The 22126-nt window shown below is 38.2% G+C and overlaps 2 protein-coding genes across 2 annotated transcripts; both read right to left on the reverse strand.

Moving 5' to 3' along the window:
- Positions 1 to 4501: 4501 nt before the first annotated feature.
- LOC129665620 (olfactory receptor 6C3) lies at positions 4502 to 5437 on the reverse strand. Its single transcript, XM_055592405.1, has one exon. It carries the CDS (start codon positions 5435 to 5437, stop codon positions 4502 to 4504), a length of 936 nt encoding a protein of 311 aa, XP_055448380.1.
- A 14376-nt stretch (positions 5438 to 19813) lies between these two features.
- Positions 19814 to 20752, reverse strand: LOC129665590 (olfactory receptor 6C3-like). Its single transcript, XM_055592345.1, has one exon. The coding sequence runs from the start codon at positions 20750 to 20752 to the stop codon at positions 19814 to 19816; it is 939 nt and encodes a 312-aa protein (XP_055448320.1).
- Positions 20753 to 22126: the final 1374 nt, after the last annotated feature.

A 22126-nucleotide genomic window follows, 5' to 3' on the forward strand; every position in this document is an offset into this window, starting at 1 on the left:
ACTCCCCTTCCAGTCCACCCTAGTTTATCAAGTTGCATCAGGAGTTAGCATGTCCTCTTCCCCTGCGGCATGACAAGGCAGTCCCTCCAGGGGGAAAAGATAAAAAATATAGGAAGTGGTTTCTTGTCTGATGCAGTCCCCACATCCTTTACTAGAGGACCCACATGAAGCCTAAGCTGCCCATCTGCAACATCTTTCTAGGGAGCCTACATCCAGTTCAAACATGGTCCTTGGCTGATGTTTCAATCTCAGCAGGCCCCTCTGGGCTCTGCTTATTTGTCTCAGTTGGTCTTCTTGAGTTACTGTCACCTCTAGGTCCTTTTATCTTTCCTTCCACTTTTCCACAAGACTCCCTACACATCACTCAATGTTTTGCTGTGTGTCTCAGCATCTGTTTTGAGGCATCTCTGGGTAGAGTCTTTCAGAGGAAGACGATAGGCTCCTGTCTGCAAGCTTAGCTGAACATCTTTCACAGTGTCAGGGTTGTCACTCTACTTGAGGGTGGGTCAGAATAGCTAAAACAATCTTATATAATAAAAGGAATTCTGGAGGTATCGCCATCCCTGACTTCAAGCTATATTACAAAGCAATAGTAATAAAAACTGCATGGTACTGGCATAGAAATAGGCTGGTTGATTAATGGAATCTAAGAGAAGACCTAGAAATAAACCCACAAACCTATGGACACTTGATTTTTGACAAAGGAGTCAAAAGCATACAATAGAAAAAAGACAGCCTCTTCAACAAATGGTGCTACTCTGAATGTATGTCCACATGTAGAAAAATGCAAATAGTTCCATATTTAAGTCCCTGAACAAAATTCAAATCAAAGTGGATCAAAGGCCTCCATACAACACCAGATACATTAAATCTTTTAGAAGAGAAAGTGAGGAAGAGCCTCAAACTCATTGGCACAGGAGACAACTTCTTGAACAGAACACCAACAGCTCAGGATCTAAGATCAACAATTAATAAATGGGACCTCATGAAACAGAAAAGTTTCTGTAAGGCAAAGGACATTGTCAATAGAACGAAATGACAGTCTACAGATTGGGAAATGATCTTCACCAACACTATATCCAACAAAGGGTTAATATCTAAAATATATATAAAGAAGTCAAGAACTCAAACACCAATAAACAAAATAACCCAATTAAAAATGGGACACAGAACTGAACAGAGAATTTTCAACAGAGGAATCTCAAATGGCCGAGAAGCACTTAAAGAAACACTCAACTTACTTAGTCATCAGGGAAATGCAAATCAGAATGACTCTGAGGTTCCATCTCACACCTGTCAGAATGGCTAAGATCAAAATCTCAATTGACAGCACATGCTAGCGAGGGTGTGGAGAAAGGGCAACACTCCTCCATTGCTGGTGGTAACCTAAGCTTGTACAACCACTTTGGAAATCAATTATCAGAAAATTGGAACTAACTTTACCTCAAGACCAAGTTATAGCATTCCTTGGTATATACCCAAAAGATGCTTCACCATTCAACAAGCATACTTGCTCAAATATGTTCATAGTAGCTTTATTCACAATAGCCAGAATCTGAAAACAACCTAGGTGTTCTTCAACTGAAGAATGGATAAAGAAACTATGGGACATTTACACAATGGAATATTACTCAGCTATTAAAAACAAAGATCATGAAATTTGTAGGCAAAATGATGGAACTAGTAAAGATCACCCTGAGAGAGGTAACCCAGACTAAGACAGGCACACGTGGTATGTAGTCACTTATTAGAGGGTTTTAGTCATATAGTACAGGGTAAGCACACTACAACGCATAGACCCACAGAAGATAAAAACAAAGAGGAGCCAAGGGAGGAGCTCTCACTCAGAAGGGGAGACAGAATAGACAGAGGTCGTAGTTTAAGAGAGGGAGCAAGGTAGGAGAGGGCGTGCAGAATATTAAGAGGGTGGAGATCAGACTTGGGGAGAGAGTGAGAGTGAAGACAGAAGGTCTGTTGAGAAAAGAGAAACTGGGGGTGGAGACATCTTTGTGACAAGCTGGAGTCCTAAGTCAGGGTGGGATCCTGGGAGGATATGAGGGGGTTCAAGCAGAAACGCCTAGTAGCAGAGGCCATAGAGACTGAAGAGGACACCCTCTAACTGGACTAGTCTCCTTACAAAGGGAGGAAAACACCAACCCATCCACAGTAACCTGTTTTAATTTCTTGTATGACTTAAATGTATTTTGAAATGGGCATTGCTGAGAACCTACATGTTTTCATTGTTTCTCAACTGTTTCTTTATTTTAATTAATTTTTTTTTACAATTTAGTCACTCTGTATTCCAGTTGTAGCCCCCTCCCTCATTTCCTCCTGATCTCATCCACCCTCCCTCTTTCTCTCCTACCTGTCTCTCCTAGTCCACTGATGGGGGAGGTCCTCCTCCCCTATTGTCTGAACCTAGCCTATCAGGTCCCATCTGTACTGCTTGGATCTTCTTGATTCTAATTTTTGATACTTTTGTTCATTGTGACAGAACACCTTAAAGAAACAGTAAAACATAAGAAGAATTTATTCTGTCTCATGGCTTAAGGGAGTACTCATCACGACAGGGAAGAAAGAGTGGAGGATTAGCTCAGGGCTCTGGTAACAGTGGTATGAGGGGTATGAGCTCAAGGGCATGAAGTGTACATCAGTATTCAGGAATCAGATATAACTTGGTCTAGAACTGAGGTTGATCAATAATGTATAAGGTCTGCCGGTCTGCCCCCAGTGATCTTTTTCCTCCAGGAACACCCATTTCCTAAATGTCTCACAGCCTTCCAAAACAGTAACATCAGATGGGCCAAGCATGCAAACACTTGAGTCTATAGGGGACATTTCATATCCAAAATATAATACTCTGGCACATGGAAATCGTGATTCCTTCACAAACTCACGTTGTGGTCCAGATCACCATTAGCCTGCTGCAGTGGTCTTGGTTTGGGGCAAACCTCTTGGGTAGAAGGCCACAGAGACTTTGACCTTCAAGTTTCCTCAGCATTGTACTTGTTTTATTGCTATAGAATGTCACAAGTCAGACATGGAGGCCAAAGGAGTCCATTCCATCCTGCTCTGGCTGTTGTAATCCTGATTTAGGATGTTCCCTTGTATTGCAAATAGTTGCTGTGTTTATGAGCTTGGAAATCATGCCAGAGGTTTACCCAGAATTTCTCGAAAGGTTTACTGTTGTGAGATGTTAATAGTTAGCATCATGCTTTAAAAAAGAAATTCATAACTTTTTTGTATTTAAATATTTAATTATTTACTTTTTATTTTTTATTTTTTATATTAATTACAGTTTGTTTACTTTGTGTCTCAGTTGTAGCCTTCTCCCTCATTCCCTCCTAATCCCACTTTCCTTCCCTCATCTCCTCCCATGCCCCTCTCCAAGTCTACTGATAGGGGAGGCCCTCATCCCCTTCCATCTGACACTAGCTTATCAGGTCTCATCAGGGCTGTATGCAATGCCCTCCTTTGTGACCAAACTCTCTCACAGTATAACTATTAATCGGCAACAGACATCTCCAGGCAGAGGATGTGTTCTTGAATTGATGCCCACATAGTTGAAATGATTAGAAGGTATTTTCAAATTAACTTTTGTGTTGTAAATAAATAACTCATTTAATTTACAGAGAAAACAAGTGTGGCACCTTTCAATATTTATCAAGTGTAATTTTGCTTTTAAAATGCAGTGTGATAGAGCATGTCGCTTATGAGGAGGGAGGATACAGAACATACAGAGTCATAAAATGTTATCAAACATCAACTTATCTTGAAAATGTACAAAAATATAATTTGCAGCTTTATTCCTGATGTATTTGATGACAGAACATATTTACAAATATATATACATATATGTAGTTTATGGATATATAAACATAATTAAAACTGTTATATGATTTCCTCCCATAGAGTATTTCTTAAAAATACATAACATTTCCAGAAATTTCTATAGGAGAAATACATTTTATTATTTTTATCAGTTATTTGGAGATTTTGTGCAACATATTTTGATCACATTCAGTCCTCCTTTGCACAATTCTTCCCAGAGCTGTCCACTTCCTTCTCACCCAACTATGTGTGTTTGTTTCTTTCTCACCATCAAGGAGAGTTTGTGCTGCCTTCCACTGAAGTATGACTACTAACCCAGGTCTATGCCCTGAGAAGAACCAGCCCTTCCTTTCCTGGCATCTAAGAATTTCAAAGAGCTCCTAGGCTAGGGTGGACCTTTGTGATTGATTTTCCTCTCAGTGCGGGGATTTGGTGGTTTGGGTTTTCCTAGGCTGTCAACATTTATTAAAGATTTCAAAAGAAACCCAATGTATTAGATATACTTGACTGTAGAAAGAAAAGAAATAGTCTGTGAAACTATAAAGTTTGCTATTATGTAGCACACAAAAAAACTATCAGAGAACAAGGATACTTAATGCAGATATTTAATAATTTTGAGATTGTAATTAATTATATCTTAATATAGAGTTTGATTTTTTTAACATACTTCTCATTTGCTTACAGAAAATATTAGTTTGTGTACTGCACTTTTGAATGCTTGCTTCACTTGCTGGTTCCTTAGGGTGTAAATGAATGGGTTTAACATGGGGACAACGGAGGTATTGAGAATCGCCACTCCTTTGGTCAATGAGGCCTTTTCTTTTGCAGAGGGATTGGCATACATAAATATGCAGCTTCCATAAGAGAGGGAGATGACAATCATATGAGAGGAACAGGTGGAGAAAGCCTTTTTCCTCTGGCTGGTGGATGGAATTCTTAAAATAGTCCTAATAATGTACATGTAAGATAAAATCACCAACGCTAAAGTGAACAATAGAGTGACCAGAGCAACATAGAAACCAATCACCTCTAGAAACAATGTATCTGAGCAAGACAGTTGTAAGAGGGGGAAAAAGTCACATGCAAAATGATCAATGACATTGGAAGCACAGTAATCCTGCTGTAGCAGAAGCATAAGTGGTGGGAAAACAGTCAGAAAACCACCCAGCCAAGCACACAGCACAAACAGGGTGCAGAGCTTCCTGCTCATTATGGTTGTGTAGTGAAGGGGCTTGCAGATGGCAACATAGCGGTCATAGGACATGGCAGTTAGAATGTAAAATTCACACACCCCCATAAAGATAAAGAAAAAGAGCTGAGCAGCACAGTTGTTATAGGAAATTGTCTTATTCCGGGTGACAATAGACCCCAGAAATCTAGGGATACATACGCTTGTAAATGAGACTTCCAAGAAAGCAAAATTCCGGAGGAAGAAATACATCGGTGTTTGTAGATATGAGTCTACAAAGGTCAAAACAATGATAGTCAGGTTTCCAGTGACACTTAATATATATGTGATTAATAAAAAGAGGAAAATCACAATCTGAAGGTCAGGATCATCAGAAAGGCCCAAGAGGATGAATTCTGTAATCTCTGTGTGATTCATATCCTCTGTCTTTCTCCTCCTGTTGCAGCTTCCTCTTCTATTTCTTTTAAAGATATGTAGGGTAATTAATAAAAAATAAAACAAAGTTAAAAAAATTATAAAGGAATTGAAAGATATGACTCATTACTAGTGTCAATCTAACCAATAAAGTTCTAAATATCTTCAATAGCTCAAGATGATTAGATATGAACTATCATCATTGCATTGTTTTAGAACATATTTATGAATGCAGCTTATTAGTGTAAGTATAACATGAGATGTTAGGAAATATTTGTATGGTAAGTCATATCATTAGAGGATGGAATATAAACTCAGTAATTTTTGTTTCATGTGTAAATAGGAGAAACAGTACTAACATTTGTTTAAGCAATACAAAACATAAATTATTCTTTTTAAATAAATGCACACATTAGAGTGGACTTTCTGCTGAAAATTCAAATTTTTTTTAGTGCTGCTGAAAGGTAAGTACAGCTCCTTACCTATAAAAGGACAGCTATTTTATATATAAAAAGTCAGCCAATGATGAAATATTTAGAAGCTATTATCCACATTTAAATAATTAAATTTATTTTAACACCAATATTCTGGAATAACTGTTGACAATGAAAGAAAATTATATATATTATCTGATTAAGATAGAATTTGTTATTATCTTATTTTACAAATAGGGAATATATACTTTTGGATTGACTTATAATTCAATCAGCATGTATAACTCTTGATTCTGTCTACAAAAATGCATGTGCTATATAAGAAAGTTTCCTTTTGAGATTAAAGAGAGACATACTGTTTGCTTTCATTTTTTTCTCTAAAACATAAATTGGAAAGGTTGTTACTTGCCTTAGGTCTTAACAGCTCTGTCTCTTGAATTGTCTTGCAGTATGTTTTCCATTTGATCACACTTTTGTATTTATGAAACTTCATGGACAAATAATTTACATCCCAACTTTCTTGATCTGTATAAGAGCACTGGTTGCATCGGTTCATTCACCCACAAGGATACCCTGCGATCCATCGGAGACTGTTCCCATTCATCTTCACCTACTTAGTTAGCTCTCAGCTGTTCAAACACACCACCGGAGGACATGGTATTCTTCAGACTTAGTTTATTAAGTCCTGAAAATTGTCCCTTCTTTACTTTATAAAGGCAGATTTTTGTTCTGAAGAACAGACTGTAAATGTATGGCTGGTCTGCTAAATACTCATAAAACTCATGTTAATCAGGCTTTATTTAATCTTTATTTTATGATGACTAGGAAGAAATATTTGAAACAATATTAAAAACTCTCAGAGGTACGGGAATATGCTCCAGCCCTCTGTGATCTTATGCAGCAGTTCATCAAGTACTAAAGAGAGAACAGGGAAGAAGGTGACAACACTATTAGACTGCTGACGCTTCAACGGGGACTCTGCGTCTGTCGGCCTGTACTTATGTAACAAACACTCCAACCGCATTTTGTTTTGACCTCAAAAGATTTGAGCCTTTGGGAACAAGACAAATCAAGGCCATAGCTCTTGTCTTTCGACCATGGGGGGAATTCTCACATCTTTCCTTCAAAATTTCAGTAACCTCTAACCTGTTCACTAGTGGATCTCCCTTGAGAATGTATTCAGTTTTGTATCCCAGAGAGCCCACAGTGTGTAATCTACTAAATACTTACTCCCACTAATTACAATTACTTCACTTTTTATTCTTATCTAATAATTCATGAGTAATAAAAATAGTTATGAAATGTGCTTTCTTGAAAACCTGGAACCTTTAAACAATTGACATTTAATTATAGTTTTCAAGTGTAATTTTCTACACATTTGGTGGCTTATTCTTAGTTTTGTACGGCATCAGGGTATTATAACATAAAAGGCTATAATGCTGTGTTAAATACTAACAATTAGAATGTGCACATTATGTTCACAATGAAAAAAAGTCATTTACAGTATAATCTAATGCTCATTATAAACTTTAATGTTTAATTTCAATGTTTATATGTATTGTACATGTTCGTCTTTATAATGTTGTAAACAATCTATTCAACGTTCTAATAAGAAATATTATAGAACACCAATGTTTTATTTATGTGAAATTCTGGTTAGTGAATTGCATTATTTTTTTCACAAATTTTGTTTCTCAAGATTTGACAATAAAATATATGGACAAGACAATAAAATATGTTGTATTTATTATTTAGTAACTGAAATAATAAATGTTGCACAATTAAAGAAAATAAGTGTTTTATATTTTGATAAAGCAACTAACCATTTATTTAATGAAAAATGAGGTAGTCTATATGATGAAAACTTTAATTTATACTGTACAGTTTATTGGAATATGAGTGACAACATCTGTGAGAAAAATACATTTAAGGTAGTAAAATGCTACTTTGAGGTCCTGTGCATCCGATGATGACAGATATTCAGACAGAACTATGTGATGGGGGAGACTCAAATGAAAAATTCTTTAGTGTTATAGAGTATGAAGAAACTAAGCATGTTGGCAAGCGTGGCTCTACGTCACAAGGAAAGAGATGCCTTTAACAATTTATTCCTTGGATATAGTGAAAATAATACATTTTTAAACTACAAAATACCAACTAATAAAAATATTTCATCACTAATCATGAGAAGACAGTTTTTATTAGTGCCTCAAACTGCACTCTTGTCTTTTTCTGTAGAATAGATTTACAATTTATTCATTTTGTATCCCAGCTATAGCCTCCTCCCTCATCTCCTCCCAGTCCCACCCTTCCTTCCTCTTTTTCCCCCTGTGTCTCTCACTGAGTTCACTGATAGGGGTGGTCCTCCTCCCCTACTCTCTGACCCTAGTCTATCAGCTCTCATCAGGACTGGTTGCATCATCTTCCTCTGTGGCCTAGTTAGGCAAGCTTAGCCGGAGGAGGTGAACAAAGAGCTGGCCACTGAGTCCATGTCAGAGGCAGCCCCTGCTCCCCTTACTAGGGAACCCACATGGAGACTGAGCAGCCAATGGGTTACATATCAGCAGGGGGTCTAGGTCTTTTCTAGGCATGGTCCTTGGTTGATTTATCAGTCTCTGCAGGACCCACTGTACCCAACTTTTTTTACTTTGTTGGTCTCCTTGTGGAGCTCCTGTACCCTTTATGTCTTTCTATCTCCCCCTTCTTCCATAAGGTTTCCTGCACTCTGCCCAAAGTTTGACTATGAGTCTTAGCATCGGCTTTGATGCCCTGCTGAGTAGAGTCTTTCAGAAGCCCGCTGTGGAAGACTCCTATCCTGTTCCCTGTCTTCTCCTACTTCTGATGTCTCTCCTGTTCGCCCTCCTGAATGAGCATTAAGCCTCTTTCCTAGGGTCCTCCTTGTTGTGTAGCTTAGCCATATAATATAGGATAAACATACTAAAATCTGTAGTCTGAAAGAAACATTTTTTTTTTTAAAGAAACGATTACTTTGTCTTTAGCTGTTTATCAGCCTTTTAAAAGCTGAAAGCTTTTCAGTCTCTTACATTATTGGAAGTCAGAAACACTGAATCTTTGCCATAACAAGGTCAGGCCAGAGTTGGGGGTAGGATGTGCACACAGCAATGCAAGGCGCGAGATGTAAACTTCCTGCTTACTGCATGTGAGTCCCACGCAAAATTTGTGTTAGATTACATATGTACCATCTAAATCCCTGCTCCTTTTCTACTTATTTTACTTCATAGTCATCAGAATAAGTATTACTCTTATAAGAATCTGGGAGACTGAAGAGATGGCTCAGCAATCAAACGACTTTGTGACACAAGTCAGAGGAAATCAGTTGAATCACCAGAACCCATGCAGAAGATTAGAAAGAACCGCACATCTGTAATCCCAGACGGGCAGTGGAGACCGCACACCTGTAATCCCAGATGGGCAGCGGAGACTGCACATCTGTAATCCCAGATGGGTAGTGGAGACTGGAGATCCCCAAGAAGCTTGTAGGGCACCTAACCTGGAAAAACAATGGAATGAGATAGAAGACCCAGAAATAAACCCACAAACTTATGGACACCTGATTTTTGACAAAGATGCCAAAATTATACAATGGAAAAAAGATAGCATCTTTAACAAATGGTGCTGATCTAACTGGATGTCTACATGTAGAAAAATGCAAATAGATCCATACTTATTACCCTGCACAAAACTAAAGTCCAAATGCATCAAAGAACTCAATATAAAACCAGACATACTAAGCCTTTTAGGAGAAAAAGTGGAGAAGAGCCTTGAACTCATTGGCACAGGAGACAACTTCCTGAACAGAGCACCAACAGCACAGGCTCTAAGATCAACAATCAATAATAAATGGGACCTCATGAAACTGAAAAGTTTCTGTAAAGCAAAGGACACTGTCGTCAGAACAAAATGACAGCCTACAGACTGGAAAAGGATCTTCACCAACCCTATATCTGACAGAGGGCAGATATATATATATCCAGTATGTATAAAGAACTTAAGAAGTTAAACAGCAACAAATCAAATAATCCAATTAAAAATGGGTTAGAGAGCTCAACATAAATGTATTTCAAAAGCAAAAATGTTCCCTGACCACTGAGCTGCTTTTATTTGGGGACAGTGTCCAATGTAAGAGACCGTGTGTTATATAAACAGAATTAAAATGCTTAATTGCATGAGAGTGTGTAAGAGCAACAGTTCTGGCACACAAATGAGAGTGGTATTTCCCTGCTGAATAGTGATCCTTAGCATTGTTCTTGTACCTTGTATACAAGGTACAACCTCTATTACTAATTTATATTGGCCTTTTCCACATGGCCATTACCAGACCCCTCCCCTACACACACTCTTGTTTCGTCTTATGACAAACTTCCAACGACAAGTTTGATTGTTGCATTTGGAAGTCTGGATAGCACATAATAGTGCATTAATGTAGTACATAATTATTACCCACTGGTAGTTCTCTTTTTGTTACTGGGAGTGTTTCTGAAAATATTTATGAAAGTTTAGTGAATTATGTATGAATCCAAACACAGAATGCATGTGTACACATTGTATATGCACTGTATATGCACTGTAACATTGTGAGTAGCACATTATAATGATACCCTCGTCTCTTCTTATTTTCATGGTGGTAAGAACACACGCCACAAGCTTTTATACTCATTCTTCACAGTTCACCACGTTCAGACTGTGCTGAATTGACTGTCTGAATTGACTGTGTTGATTCCTTCACTAAGCTGTGAATTTTTGAAGAACATTTCAGCACACTCTAGTGCAGCTGCAAGTGTACTTTCTTCATTAGACACCCGTCGCTGTTGTTTAGTTGTTTAGTTGGTTTGTGGCTCTTATCTGGTGCATGCTGAATCTGCTTTTCACACGTTGCCATTGGGACTTGTTCTCTGATTCTTGCTCCACGCTAGCCTGGGATTTTCTCAGCTATATCTTTGTTTTACGTCTTACTTTAAAAATGATTACATACTAGGGCCAATTTTCTATATTAAGCAAATATAAAACAAAGAAAACTTCACAGAACATGAATTTTAAGGCATTTTCTTCATTTTTCTTTAAAATTTCTCCTTTGTTTAAATTCATTTGTGCTCCAATAACATCTCTTTTATAATAATTTTGTTTTTTATTGAAAACATGAGTTTCTCAGAACATCCTGAATATATAGGCACCTTCTCATTAGATAGATAGGGCTTAGCCATAATCTCAAGCCTGAAGCTCCTACAATTTAGTGATATTGAGAACTCATATTTAAAACTATATATTATTACTATTCTGTAATGAAAAATTGCATTTCAATTTAGCCTTGATTCATGTTTATCCATATCTACTTTTCTACTTACATATATATATTTTAATTTTTTATTTAACTTTTATTAATTACACTTTATTCATTTTGTATCCCCCCATAAGCCCCTCCCTCCTCCCCTCCCGGTCCCACCCTCCCCCCTTTCTGCATGCATGCCCCTCCCCAAGTCCACTGATAGGGGAGGTTCTCCTCTCCTTCTTTCTGATCTTAGTCTATCAGTTCTCATCAGAAGTGGCTGCATTGTCAGGGTTCTAGGTTATCTCCACAGATAGTCCTTGGTTGGAGTATGAGTCTCTACTTATATTTTATGGTAATTTTATAGTTACATAATAATAATGCTTATTTCTTTTTTGCTACTGATGAATTCTTTCTGTGAAAGAATATATACAGTTTGTGAGTAAAACTGTGAGTGAGGCCTTGGAAGAGATTGCTTCCTCAGTAAAGGTTGTTCATAGCATCTATGATTTATTGAAAGCATTGCTTTTCTAGTTAGTATAAATGTTCAAAATTTTAACTAAACTTTTTATTGTATTTTTTAAGTCAAAGCTTCCTTAAATGGTCCTATTTATATTATTCGTCAAGAAAAGGGAGACCAACCAGTAGGTCAGGGAGGGGTCATTTCTACAGAGAACTAGACAATCAGTGTCACTATTGAACTGAGAAGGCGGGAGTATGGGGGCGGTACCAAAAGAGAGTTGAGGAACTTTTAAAAAGATACAACCACTCATATCCGCCTGCAAACTTGGTACCTGAGAGTATTCTGGTCTGTTGAATTATAGAGGACAAAAACCAAAAGTAGTTGATGGAGATAGGTAGATGATCCAGGGAGTGGGAGAGACATTTGGCAATCGGATTCAATCCTCCATCTGCCTGGATCCCTTCATCTCCTCTGCTATGTCAGGAAGAGGCAGCCTGCAAAACACAAGAACAACTCTGGGACTCCTTTGTACTTCAGATGGGGGCTGGAAAAGATTGAAAGACTGGCCCTCTGAAAAGATGACAGTTGTCTAGTTTCTCTGCAAGGGTGCACTGATGCTCTTTTGACCTTCCCCTCGCTTCTTTGTAATTCATGCTTGATTCCTGTCAGTTTCTTCTTGAGGGCATCTTTCGAGCTGGCATATTATCATTTTGTATCCTCTATCTCGCCAAATCAAACTAAGACACGCATAGTCCTGTTTTATAAAATAAAGAACGTGGAGATGTGGAGAGCCATGACAATGCTGATTCCATTTTGAACTAAGCTTGCAGCTCCTACATGTAAAGGACCTTTGTTCCAGTCCTAAGTGCTTGTTTTTTTTAAGGAAGTAAGACATTATTTTGCTCACTTATAGTTGACTGGTTTTTGATGTTTTGTTCCTTGTGCAAGGAGCAAACTTGCTTCATAAGTTCCCCAAAATACTGTTGTCATGTTAGCTCTGTATTCGCTTGGAGCATATAAAAGTTGGCTTGGCTTCTAGGGTTTTCCTCACTTTTTCTTCTAACTGATTTAATGTGTCTGGTTTTATGTTGAGGTCTTTGATCCACACAATGGAGTATTACTGTGCAATGAAAAACAAGGAAATCATGAAATTTGCAGGTAAATGGTGGGACCTGGAAAGGATCATGCTGAGTGAGCTGTCCCAGAAGCAGAAAGACACACACGGTATATACTCACTTATATAGACGTATAACATAGGATAAACCTACTAAAATCTGTACATCTAAAGAAACTAATCAAGAGAGAGGACCCTGACTAAAACGCTCAATCACCATCCTGAAAGGCAAAGAAGATGGACATCAGAAGAAGAAGAAAACAGGAAACAACCTAGGAACCTGCCCCAGAAAGCCTCTGAAAGGCTCTGCCCTGCAGACTATCAAAGCAGACGCTGAGACTTATGGCCAACTGTTGGGCAGAGTGCAGGGAATCTTATGTAAGAAGTGAGAAATAGTAAGAGCTGGAGAGGACAGGAACCCCACAAGGAGAGCAACAGAACAAGAAAATTTGAACACAGGGGTCTTCCCAGAGACTCATACTCCAACCAAGTACCAGGCATGGAGATAACCTAGAACCCCTGCACAGATGTAGCCCATGGCAGTTTAGTGTCCAAGTGGGTTACATAGTAATGGAAAGAGGAACTGCCTCTGACATAATTTGATTGGTCTGCTCTTTGATCACCTCCCCCTGAGTGGGGAGCAGCCTTACCAGGCCACAGAAGATGACAATGCAGCCACTCCTGATGAGATCTGATAGACTAAGATCAGAAGGAAGGAGAGGACCTCCCCTATCAGTGGACTTGGGGAGGGGCATGCTTGAAGAAGGGAGAGGGAGGGTGGGATTGGGAGGGCAGGAGAGAGGGAGAGGGGCTTATGGGGGCGGTACAAAGTGAATAAAGTGTTATTAATAAAATAAAATTAAATTAAAAAAAGTTGGCTTGGGAGAAATAAACTTGCTTCATTCTTTGCTGAAGTCTGGTTAAAAAAACAGCTGTATCATCAGTTGCCCAGAACATTAATACTAGCTCCTTTTGTCTTATTTCTTGTGTGTGTGTGTGTGTGTGTGTGTGTGTGTGTGTGCATGTGGCCCTGGTCCAGCAGCATCTTGACAAAACAGGTGTGCCATGTGAACTTGGTGGGTCCTTCTGACACTTTCTCACTTCCTCTGATCTGACATTTTGATCACCATCATATGATGGTGATCATCAACACCATCAGAGACAATCACACCTGAGGCCATATTTCCAGAAGCAAAAGAGAGAAAAGGAGAGCCACAGAAGAATTGAGCCATCTTAGCTGCTGTTGGAATCCAGCTGAACTGAACCTTGTTAAAAATTCCCATGTATTTACTTTACATCCCAAGGGTGCCCCATCCCTCCTCTGTTCCCAGTTTTCCCCTTCACCTCTTTATCCCTTCCCCTCTTCCTTTTCCCCCAGAAAAGGAGAGCTCCACTCTTCCTGTATCAACCCTTCCCAGCACATCAAGTGACATCAGGACTGATCATATCTTTATCACCTGGGGCCAGGCAAGGCAGCTCTGCCTGGGGGAAGTGATCCAAGAGCAGGTAATAGAGTCCATGTTACAAACAGCCACCACCCCCACTCACCAGGTGCCTCATGTGAAGGCCAAGCCATCCATCGGCCACGTATGTGCAGGGGGCCAAGGCCCAGACCATGCATGCACCTCCAGTTGATGTCTCAGTCTCTGTAAACCCTCATGGGACTGGGTTAGTTGTCTCTGTTGGTCTTCTTGTGAGTTTCCTACCCCCTACAGGTCATTTCATCTTTCCCCCAACACCTCCACAAGACCCATGGAGCTCTGCCCCATGCTTGGCTGGAAGTCCCAGCACCTGTCTATCCTCTGGTGGCTAGGACCTCCTAGGTGACAGTCAAGTTGGGCTCCTGTCTGCAAGCCCAGCAAAGCATCATTGCTAGTGTCAGAGGCTGCTCTCTACCAGCTGTTGCCTCCTATTCCCTCCCAATCCCAACCTTCCTCCCTCATCTCCTCCTATTCTCCTCTCCAAGTCCACTGATAGGGGAAGTCCTTCCCCCTCTCCATCGGACCTTAGCTTAACAGCTCTCATCAGGACTAGGTCCATTGTCTTCCTTGGTGGTGTGGCAAGGCTGCTCTTGCTTTAGGGGAGGTTGGTTAAAGAGCCCACCACTGAGTTCATGTCAGAGATAGTCTGTTCTCCTTACTAGGGAACCCGCTTGGATACTGAGCTACCATGGGCTACATCTGAGCAGGGGTTCTAGGTTATCTGCATGCATGGTTCTTAGTTGGGTCTCAGAAAAGACCCCTGTGCCCAGATATTTTGGTTCTCTTACTCTCCATGTGGAGCTCCTGTACCCTCCACACCCCACTATTTCCCCTTCTTCCATAGGATTCTCTGCACTCTGCCCAAAGTTTGGTTTTGAGTCTCAGCATCTGCTTTGACACCCTGCTGGGTAGAGGCCCTCTGTGGTAGGCTCTGGTCCTGTTTCCTGTTTTCTTTTTCTTACAACGTCTGTCCCATGTGTCTTTCTGAGTGAGGACTGAGCATCTTACCCGGGACCTCCTTCTTGCTTAGCTTCTTAGGTGTAAAGAGCTTAGTATGTTTATCCTATATTATATGTCTAATATCCACTTAGGAGTGAATATACACCATGTGTGTCTTTCTGATTCTGGAATACTTGACTCAGGATGATCTTTTCTAGTTCCCACCATTTGCCTGCAAATTTCATGATTTCCTTATTTTTCATTGCTGAGTAATACTCCATTGTATAGATGTACCACAGTTTCTGCATCCATTCTTCAGTTGAGGGGCATCTGGGTTGTTTCCAGCTTCTGGCTTTTAAAAATAAACTTGCTATAAGCATGGTTGAGCAAATGTCCTTTTTGTGTACTTGAGCCTCTTTTGGGTATATGCCTAGGAGTGGTATGGCTGGATCTTGAGGAAGCGCTATTCCTAGTTGTCTGAGAAAGTGCAAGATTGCTTTCCAGAGTGGTTGTACAAGTTTACATTCCCACCAGCAGTGAAGAAGGGTTCCCCTTTCTCCACAACCTCTCCAGCATGTGTTGTCCCTTGAGTTTTTCATCTTGGCCATTCTGATGGGTGTAAGGTGAAATCTCAGGGTTGTTTTGATTTGCATTTCCCTAATGGCTAATGAGGTTGAGCATTTCTTTAAGTGCTTCTCTGCCATTCGATATTCCTCTACAGAGAATTCTCTGTTTAGCTCTGTTCCCCATTTTTTAAGTGGATTACTTGGTTTGTTGCTTTTCAGCTTGTTTAGTTCTTTATATATATTGGATATGAGTCCTCTGTCAGATAAAGGTTTAGTTTTTGATCTTAGCCATTCTGATGGGTGTAAGGTGAAATCTCAGGGTTGTTTTGATTTGCATTTCCCTGATGGCTAATGATGTTGAGCATTTCTTTAAGTGTTTCTCTGCCATTTGATATTCCTCTACAGAGAATTCTCTGTTTAGCTCTGTATCCCATTTTTTAATTGGATTACTTGATTTTTTGAGTTTAACTTCTTAAATTCTTTATATATTCTGGATATTACCCCTCTTTCAGATATAGGGTTGGTGAAGATCTTTTCCCAGTCTGTAGGCTGTTTTATTAAATTTTGAACTCTCAACTAAGGAGTCAGTGTTGAAGTCCAAGTCTTCCATTGCCTTCTGTATGAGATTTCTTTACTTTCCATAGTTTTACTAACAGTCAGAATGCTCAGAATAATGAATATTAGCTAATGCCAGTTATCCTACTAAGAGATACCAACATTTCTTTTTTAAAATTATTTTATTTTTTATTTATTATAATTTTTTCACTTTGTATCCCAGCTGTAGCCCCCTCTCTAGTCCCCTTCCAATACAGCCATCCCTCTGTCTTCTCCCTTTATGGCTCTTCCCTAGTCCCCAGATAAGTGAGGTCTTCTTTCCCTTCCCTCTGACCCTAGCCTATCAGGTTTCATCAGGAGTGGCTGTATTGTCTTCCTCTTAGTAAGGCAGCACCCCTCCAACTCAGGGGGAGGTGATCAAAGACCCAGCCACTGAGTTCATGTCAGAGACAGCCCCTGATTCCCTTACTAGAAAACCCACTTGGACACTGAGCTGCTATGGGCTACATCTGTGCAGGGGTTCTAGGTTATCACCATGCATGGTCCTTGGTTGGAGTATCAGTCTCAGAAAAGACCCCTGGGCCCAGATTTTTGTTTCTGTTGCTCTTCTTATGGAGCTCCTGTCCCCTCCAGGTCTTTCATCTCCCCCCTCTTTCATAAGATTCCCTACATTCTGCCCAAATGTTGGCTATGAGTCTCAGCATCTGCTTTGATACTATGCTGTGTAGTCTTTCAAAGGCCCTCTGTGGTAGGCTCCTGTCCTGTTCCCTGTTTTCTCCTTCTCCTGATGTCTGTCCCATTTGCCTTTCTGAGTGAGGATCGATCATCTTACCCAGGGTCCTCCTTCTTGCTTAGCTTCTTTAGGTGTACAGATTTTAGTATGTTTATCCTATATTTTATGTCTAATATCCACTTATAAATGAGTATATTTCATATGTTTCATGAAGTTCAAAAGCAACAAATCAAGTAACCCAATGAAAAATTGGGGTACAGAGCTAAACAGAGAATTCTCAATAGAGGAATATCAGAGAAACAAGTAAAGAAATGTTCAAAGTCCTTAGTCATCAGGGAAATGCAAATCAAAACAACCCTGATGTTTCACCTTACATCCATTAGAATGGCTAAGACCATCCTGAAGATACCTGATAAACTAGGGCCAGATAGAAGCAGAGGAGGACACCCCCTCTCAGTGGACTGAGAAGGGGGCAGGGAGAAGAGAAGGGAGGAGGGGAGGACTGGGAGGGAAAGAGGGAGAGGGCTACAGCTGGAATACAAGTGAATTATACAATTATTTAAAAATAATAAAAATATAAAAAAAAGAATGGCTAAGACCAAAGAGTCAAGTGACAACACATGCTGGAGCAGATGTGGAGAAAGGGGAACCCTCGTCCATTGCTGTTGGGAATGTAAACTTGTACAATCACTTTGGAAATCAATCTGGTGCTTTGTCAGACAAATAGGAATAGTGCTACGTCACGATCCTGCTATACCACTCCTAGGCATAGATCCAAAATATGCTCAAGTATACAACAAGGACATTTGTTCAGCCATGTTTGTAGCAGCTTTATTATTAACAGCCAGAATCTGGAAACAACCCAGATGTCCCTTAGAGTATGAATGGATACAGAAATTGTGGTACATTTACACAATGGAATACTACTCAGCATCTAAAAACAAGGAAATTATGAAATTTGCCAGAAAATGGTGGGAACTAGAAAAGATCATCCTGAGTGGGGTATCCCTGAAGAAACAAAAATTTCTAAAAGGCATCTATTCTCTTTTTCTCTGAACTAGTTTTTAGTTACTGTAAATGTTTTGTCTTAGTTTTCTTAGTTATTAAAAGCGGTTATAATTCTTTGGACAAAAAAGGAAATGAGCAAAAATGAAAAACAAAGAAAAAAATCAAACAGAAGACTTTTTAAAATTGTTTGGCATATTTCTACAAATATTTTATCTACTCTCTCTACAGTCTGCTTAAGGGAGTAATTTAAAGCATTAAAATTGCCATAAAGAAAATCTATACAAATATAAGGAATCTAAAGCTTAAATTACATTTGTATTAAAATTAGAGCTCAGAACATTAGAGACAGTGGACAATGGGATTAGGAGGTAAATAATAATAAGCCTATAATGACAATACAGATGTATTTTGCCACAGAAATTATTTCTGGAGATTGAGACAACAAAAATCCACAATCTGAATTAATACCTAAGAGTCCTCTGTAGTTTTTGACTTAGGAAGTTTCTATACTGTACCCAAAAATCAGCATCTCCATTCCTTTTAGATTTTTTTCTTTAAAAAGCATTTTTTCCCTACCACTCACTTTTCATGTTTCCTGTTCAAGCTGCTACTCCCCAGCAATAACAGTTTATAAGTTCCTTATTTTAATTGATTGCTATTGATGTGCCCGTTGAAATGACAGATTAGTATATACCTTAATAGAAACACTCAAAGAAGTTATTATTACTGAAAAACTTAATAAAAATACTAGAAATGCTCAGTACAAGCCATAAGAAATATAAAAATAGAGAAAACACTGTATTTTGTTTCATTTTAAAATTGGTCTATCATAATGGAAATTACTTTATATCTGAAAATTATGTTATATCTTTCTTTAATCCTGGATAAATTGTAGTCACCGATTTAATGTCTTGTTACTCAACCTTCCTGAACATCAATAAACTCATGTATATTTATTAAAAAACACCATGGAGAAATTTCCAGGGACTACGAAGATTAAGTAAGATATGAAATAACACACACTCGGTTGAAAGATACATAGAATAAGTGCTTTATAAAAACACTTGTATTTTTGAGGAAATTCTCATCAGTTTTCTGGATTTGGTCAGACTAATTATGATACTTTTATATAGTCTAAGAGCAAATACAGATCAACATAGACAACATAAAGCATTGGCTACAATGGTTCCAGAATAACTAGATAATAAATGATATTATGAACTTCTAATGATTTCTAAGTAGAAAAATACAAACATCGTGTAAGTGGAAATATCAGAGAGATTTCTTTAAATTATTCATTTCATAAAATATTATTGTAGTTTTATATTAGTATCAGAAAAGATTATCAAGATAGTAGTGAGTCCTATAACTAAAAGAGTGTAGAATAACTTTATTATTAAGAATCAACACACTACTATGTTTTCTCCAGAAAATGGAGAATTTCTACCCAGAATTGTGCAATATACAACTCTGGGTCATGAGTTCACCTGCTCTGAAGAATACAAGAGAACTGGGTGTTGCAGACCCCTCTGGTCTATGTACTGACTATTGTCTCAAAAATGAACCCTAGAGCCAAGCAAAGCAAGAAAGGAGCAAACAGATACCAGAACCAAAAATCACTGCCCTTAGCAGACACATGTCTAAAAGAAGTCACACTGTAACATCATTCAGATTAATAGTAAGCCAGCATCAATGTGCTCAGCAGCATAGGCAGCTGACAGATAAGAACAGTATGAGAGAGAACAATAAACTTCATTTTGTCTTTATGTCATTACAATACCTGCTCCTGTTAGCATTTACCCTCATTTGCTTCTATAAAGTACAACTTTATTAATGAAATCCTTGAAGGCTTGTTTTACTTGCTGATTTCTCAATGTGTAAATAAAAGGGTTCAACATGGGAGCAATTGAAGTATTGAGAACAGCCACCCCCTTGGTCAGGGAGGCCCTTTCATTTGCAGAAGGTTTGACATACATGAAAATGCAGCTGCCATAAGAGATGGAGATGACAATCATGTGAGAGGAACAGGTGGAGAAAGCCTTCTTCCTCTGACTGGCCGAGGGGAACCTGAGAATGGTGCTGATGATACAGATATATGACAAGATCACTAGTGCCAGTGTGAACAGCAGAGTGATAAAAGCAAAGTAAAAGCCAATCATCTCTAAACTCCTTGTATCTGAGCAGGAGAGTTGTAAAATGGGGAAATAGTCACAAGAAAAGTGGTCAATGACATTTGAAGCACAGAAATCTAACTTGAGGACCAACATTAATGGTGGAAAAATGGTCAGAAATCCTGCCAGCCATGAGGTGAGGACAAGAAGGGTGCAAACTTTCTGGCTCATGATGACAGTGTAGTGCAGCGGCTTGCAGATGGCGACATAGCGGTCATAGGACATGGCAGTTAGAAGAAAGAACTCAGACACTCCCATGGAGATGAAGAAAAATAGCTGAGCCAAACAGTTGTTGTAGGAAATGGTCTTGACTTGAGTAATTATTGACCCCAAAAACCTTGGGATGGAAACACTGGTGAACATAATTTCTAGAAAGGAGAAATTCTGGAGGAAAAAGTACATAGGGGTCTTTAACTGAGAGTCTAGCAAGGTGAGGATGATGATAGTTAGGTTTCCACACACACTTAATACGTAAGCTATGAATAAAAAGATAAAAATCACAACCTGAAGTTCGGGGTCGTCAGATATGCCCAAGAGCACAAACTCAGTGACCACAGAGTGGTTTTTCATGCTGATTTAGTGTTAACAGAATCTATTGATAAAAAAGAAATGAAAGTATAAACTTAATACAGAAGAGTTGATAGATTAAATATTAGTATTACTGTATGCAATGAGCTGATAGAAATCTTTCTATAAGATATTTACCAAGTCTCTTCATTCCTACTAAAATTTATACACTGGTATATATTTATATAATTATGTCTTATACATAATTGTATATAATATAAGTGTATATAGTATTTTATATTCAAAATTTAAAATAAATGTTTATTTATGATTTTGCTTATAATCACTTTTAATAATTTTACATGAAATATCTATATTTAGTCAGAACTTCTATACACTTTCAAATCACAGATTCCTGTAATATATCTCAAATGTATGAGTACTTTTTATATTGCGACATGGTTTTTTGATTTCCTATATTTTATGAATCTAATGCTATTTTCAAACTTCTAAATTTAATGATAGAAAATAATCACATGACCATATCTACCAAGGTCCTTTCTTGTTACAATTACTTTTATTTGTAATGTGTATCAGTTTAAAATGACCATGGAGGAAACATGTTTGGCACCATAGAATACAGGACTAGATGAGCTTTGTTCGTAAAAACTTTTTGGCTAAGATCAAGTGCAGTATCTGTTCTTATCTAGTTTTCAATTGACAGGGATGAATGCGTAAGTCAGAGAGATTAATTACAACATGGAGGTTGTTAACTTGTGTATAACAGTGGGAAATATTTATGTCATTTAAAAATTTCTTGTATTATTATTATTACTTTGGGCTTTCCTTTTAAACTATTTCTGAGTGCAGAATGGAACTTTTAAGGGACTTTCTTTCTAAATCTCATAGTATACCATTGCCTTTCATTCCCCAAACTGACCACAATATATCAAATTTTCTCTAGGATTTACCTTATGCAAACCATAAAGCTCTACACTGTAGCACCCTGATTTCAATACCTTCTCTCCCTCCTGCTACTAGCAAACAACAGAGTGTCTGTGAGTTGTGTTTGCAGCCATATTTCTTTTATTTTCATTGTGGGCAATACATCAGGTCATAGATATTACAGTTAATTATTGGTATTATTTATTTCTTACTATTTTATATTTCTGGTTCTCAGCATTGTGTATATTTAGGAATACGTATATATATATATATATATGAATATATAGGCCTATATAAAATATTTATAAGGATATGTAAAAATACATTAATATATAGGAAACTTCTTTAAAAATATATATGCATGTTTATCATTAATATTGCATAAAACATACAGATTAAAATGCAGATACTATTGATGTGGTTTGAACAATGATTTAAATGTATTGAAAATGTAAGAATAAATAGTAATAAAGTAATATTCAAAAATTCTTT

Source organism: Psammomys obesus, unplaced genomic scaffold (assembly GCF_907164565.1).
Source record: "Psammomys obesus unplaced genomic scaffold, mPsaObe1.curated_primary_1811, whole genome shotgun sequence".
Lineage (NCBI taxonomy): Eukaryota > Metazoa > Chordata > Mammalia > Rodentia > Muridae > Psammomys > Psammomys obesus.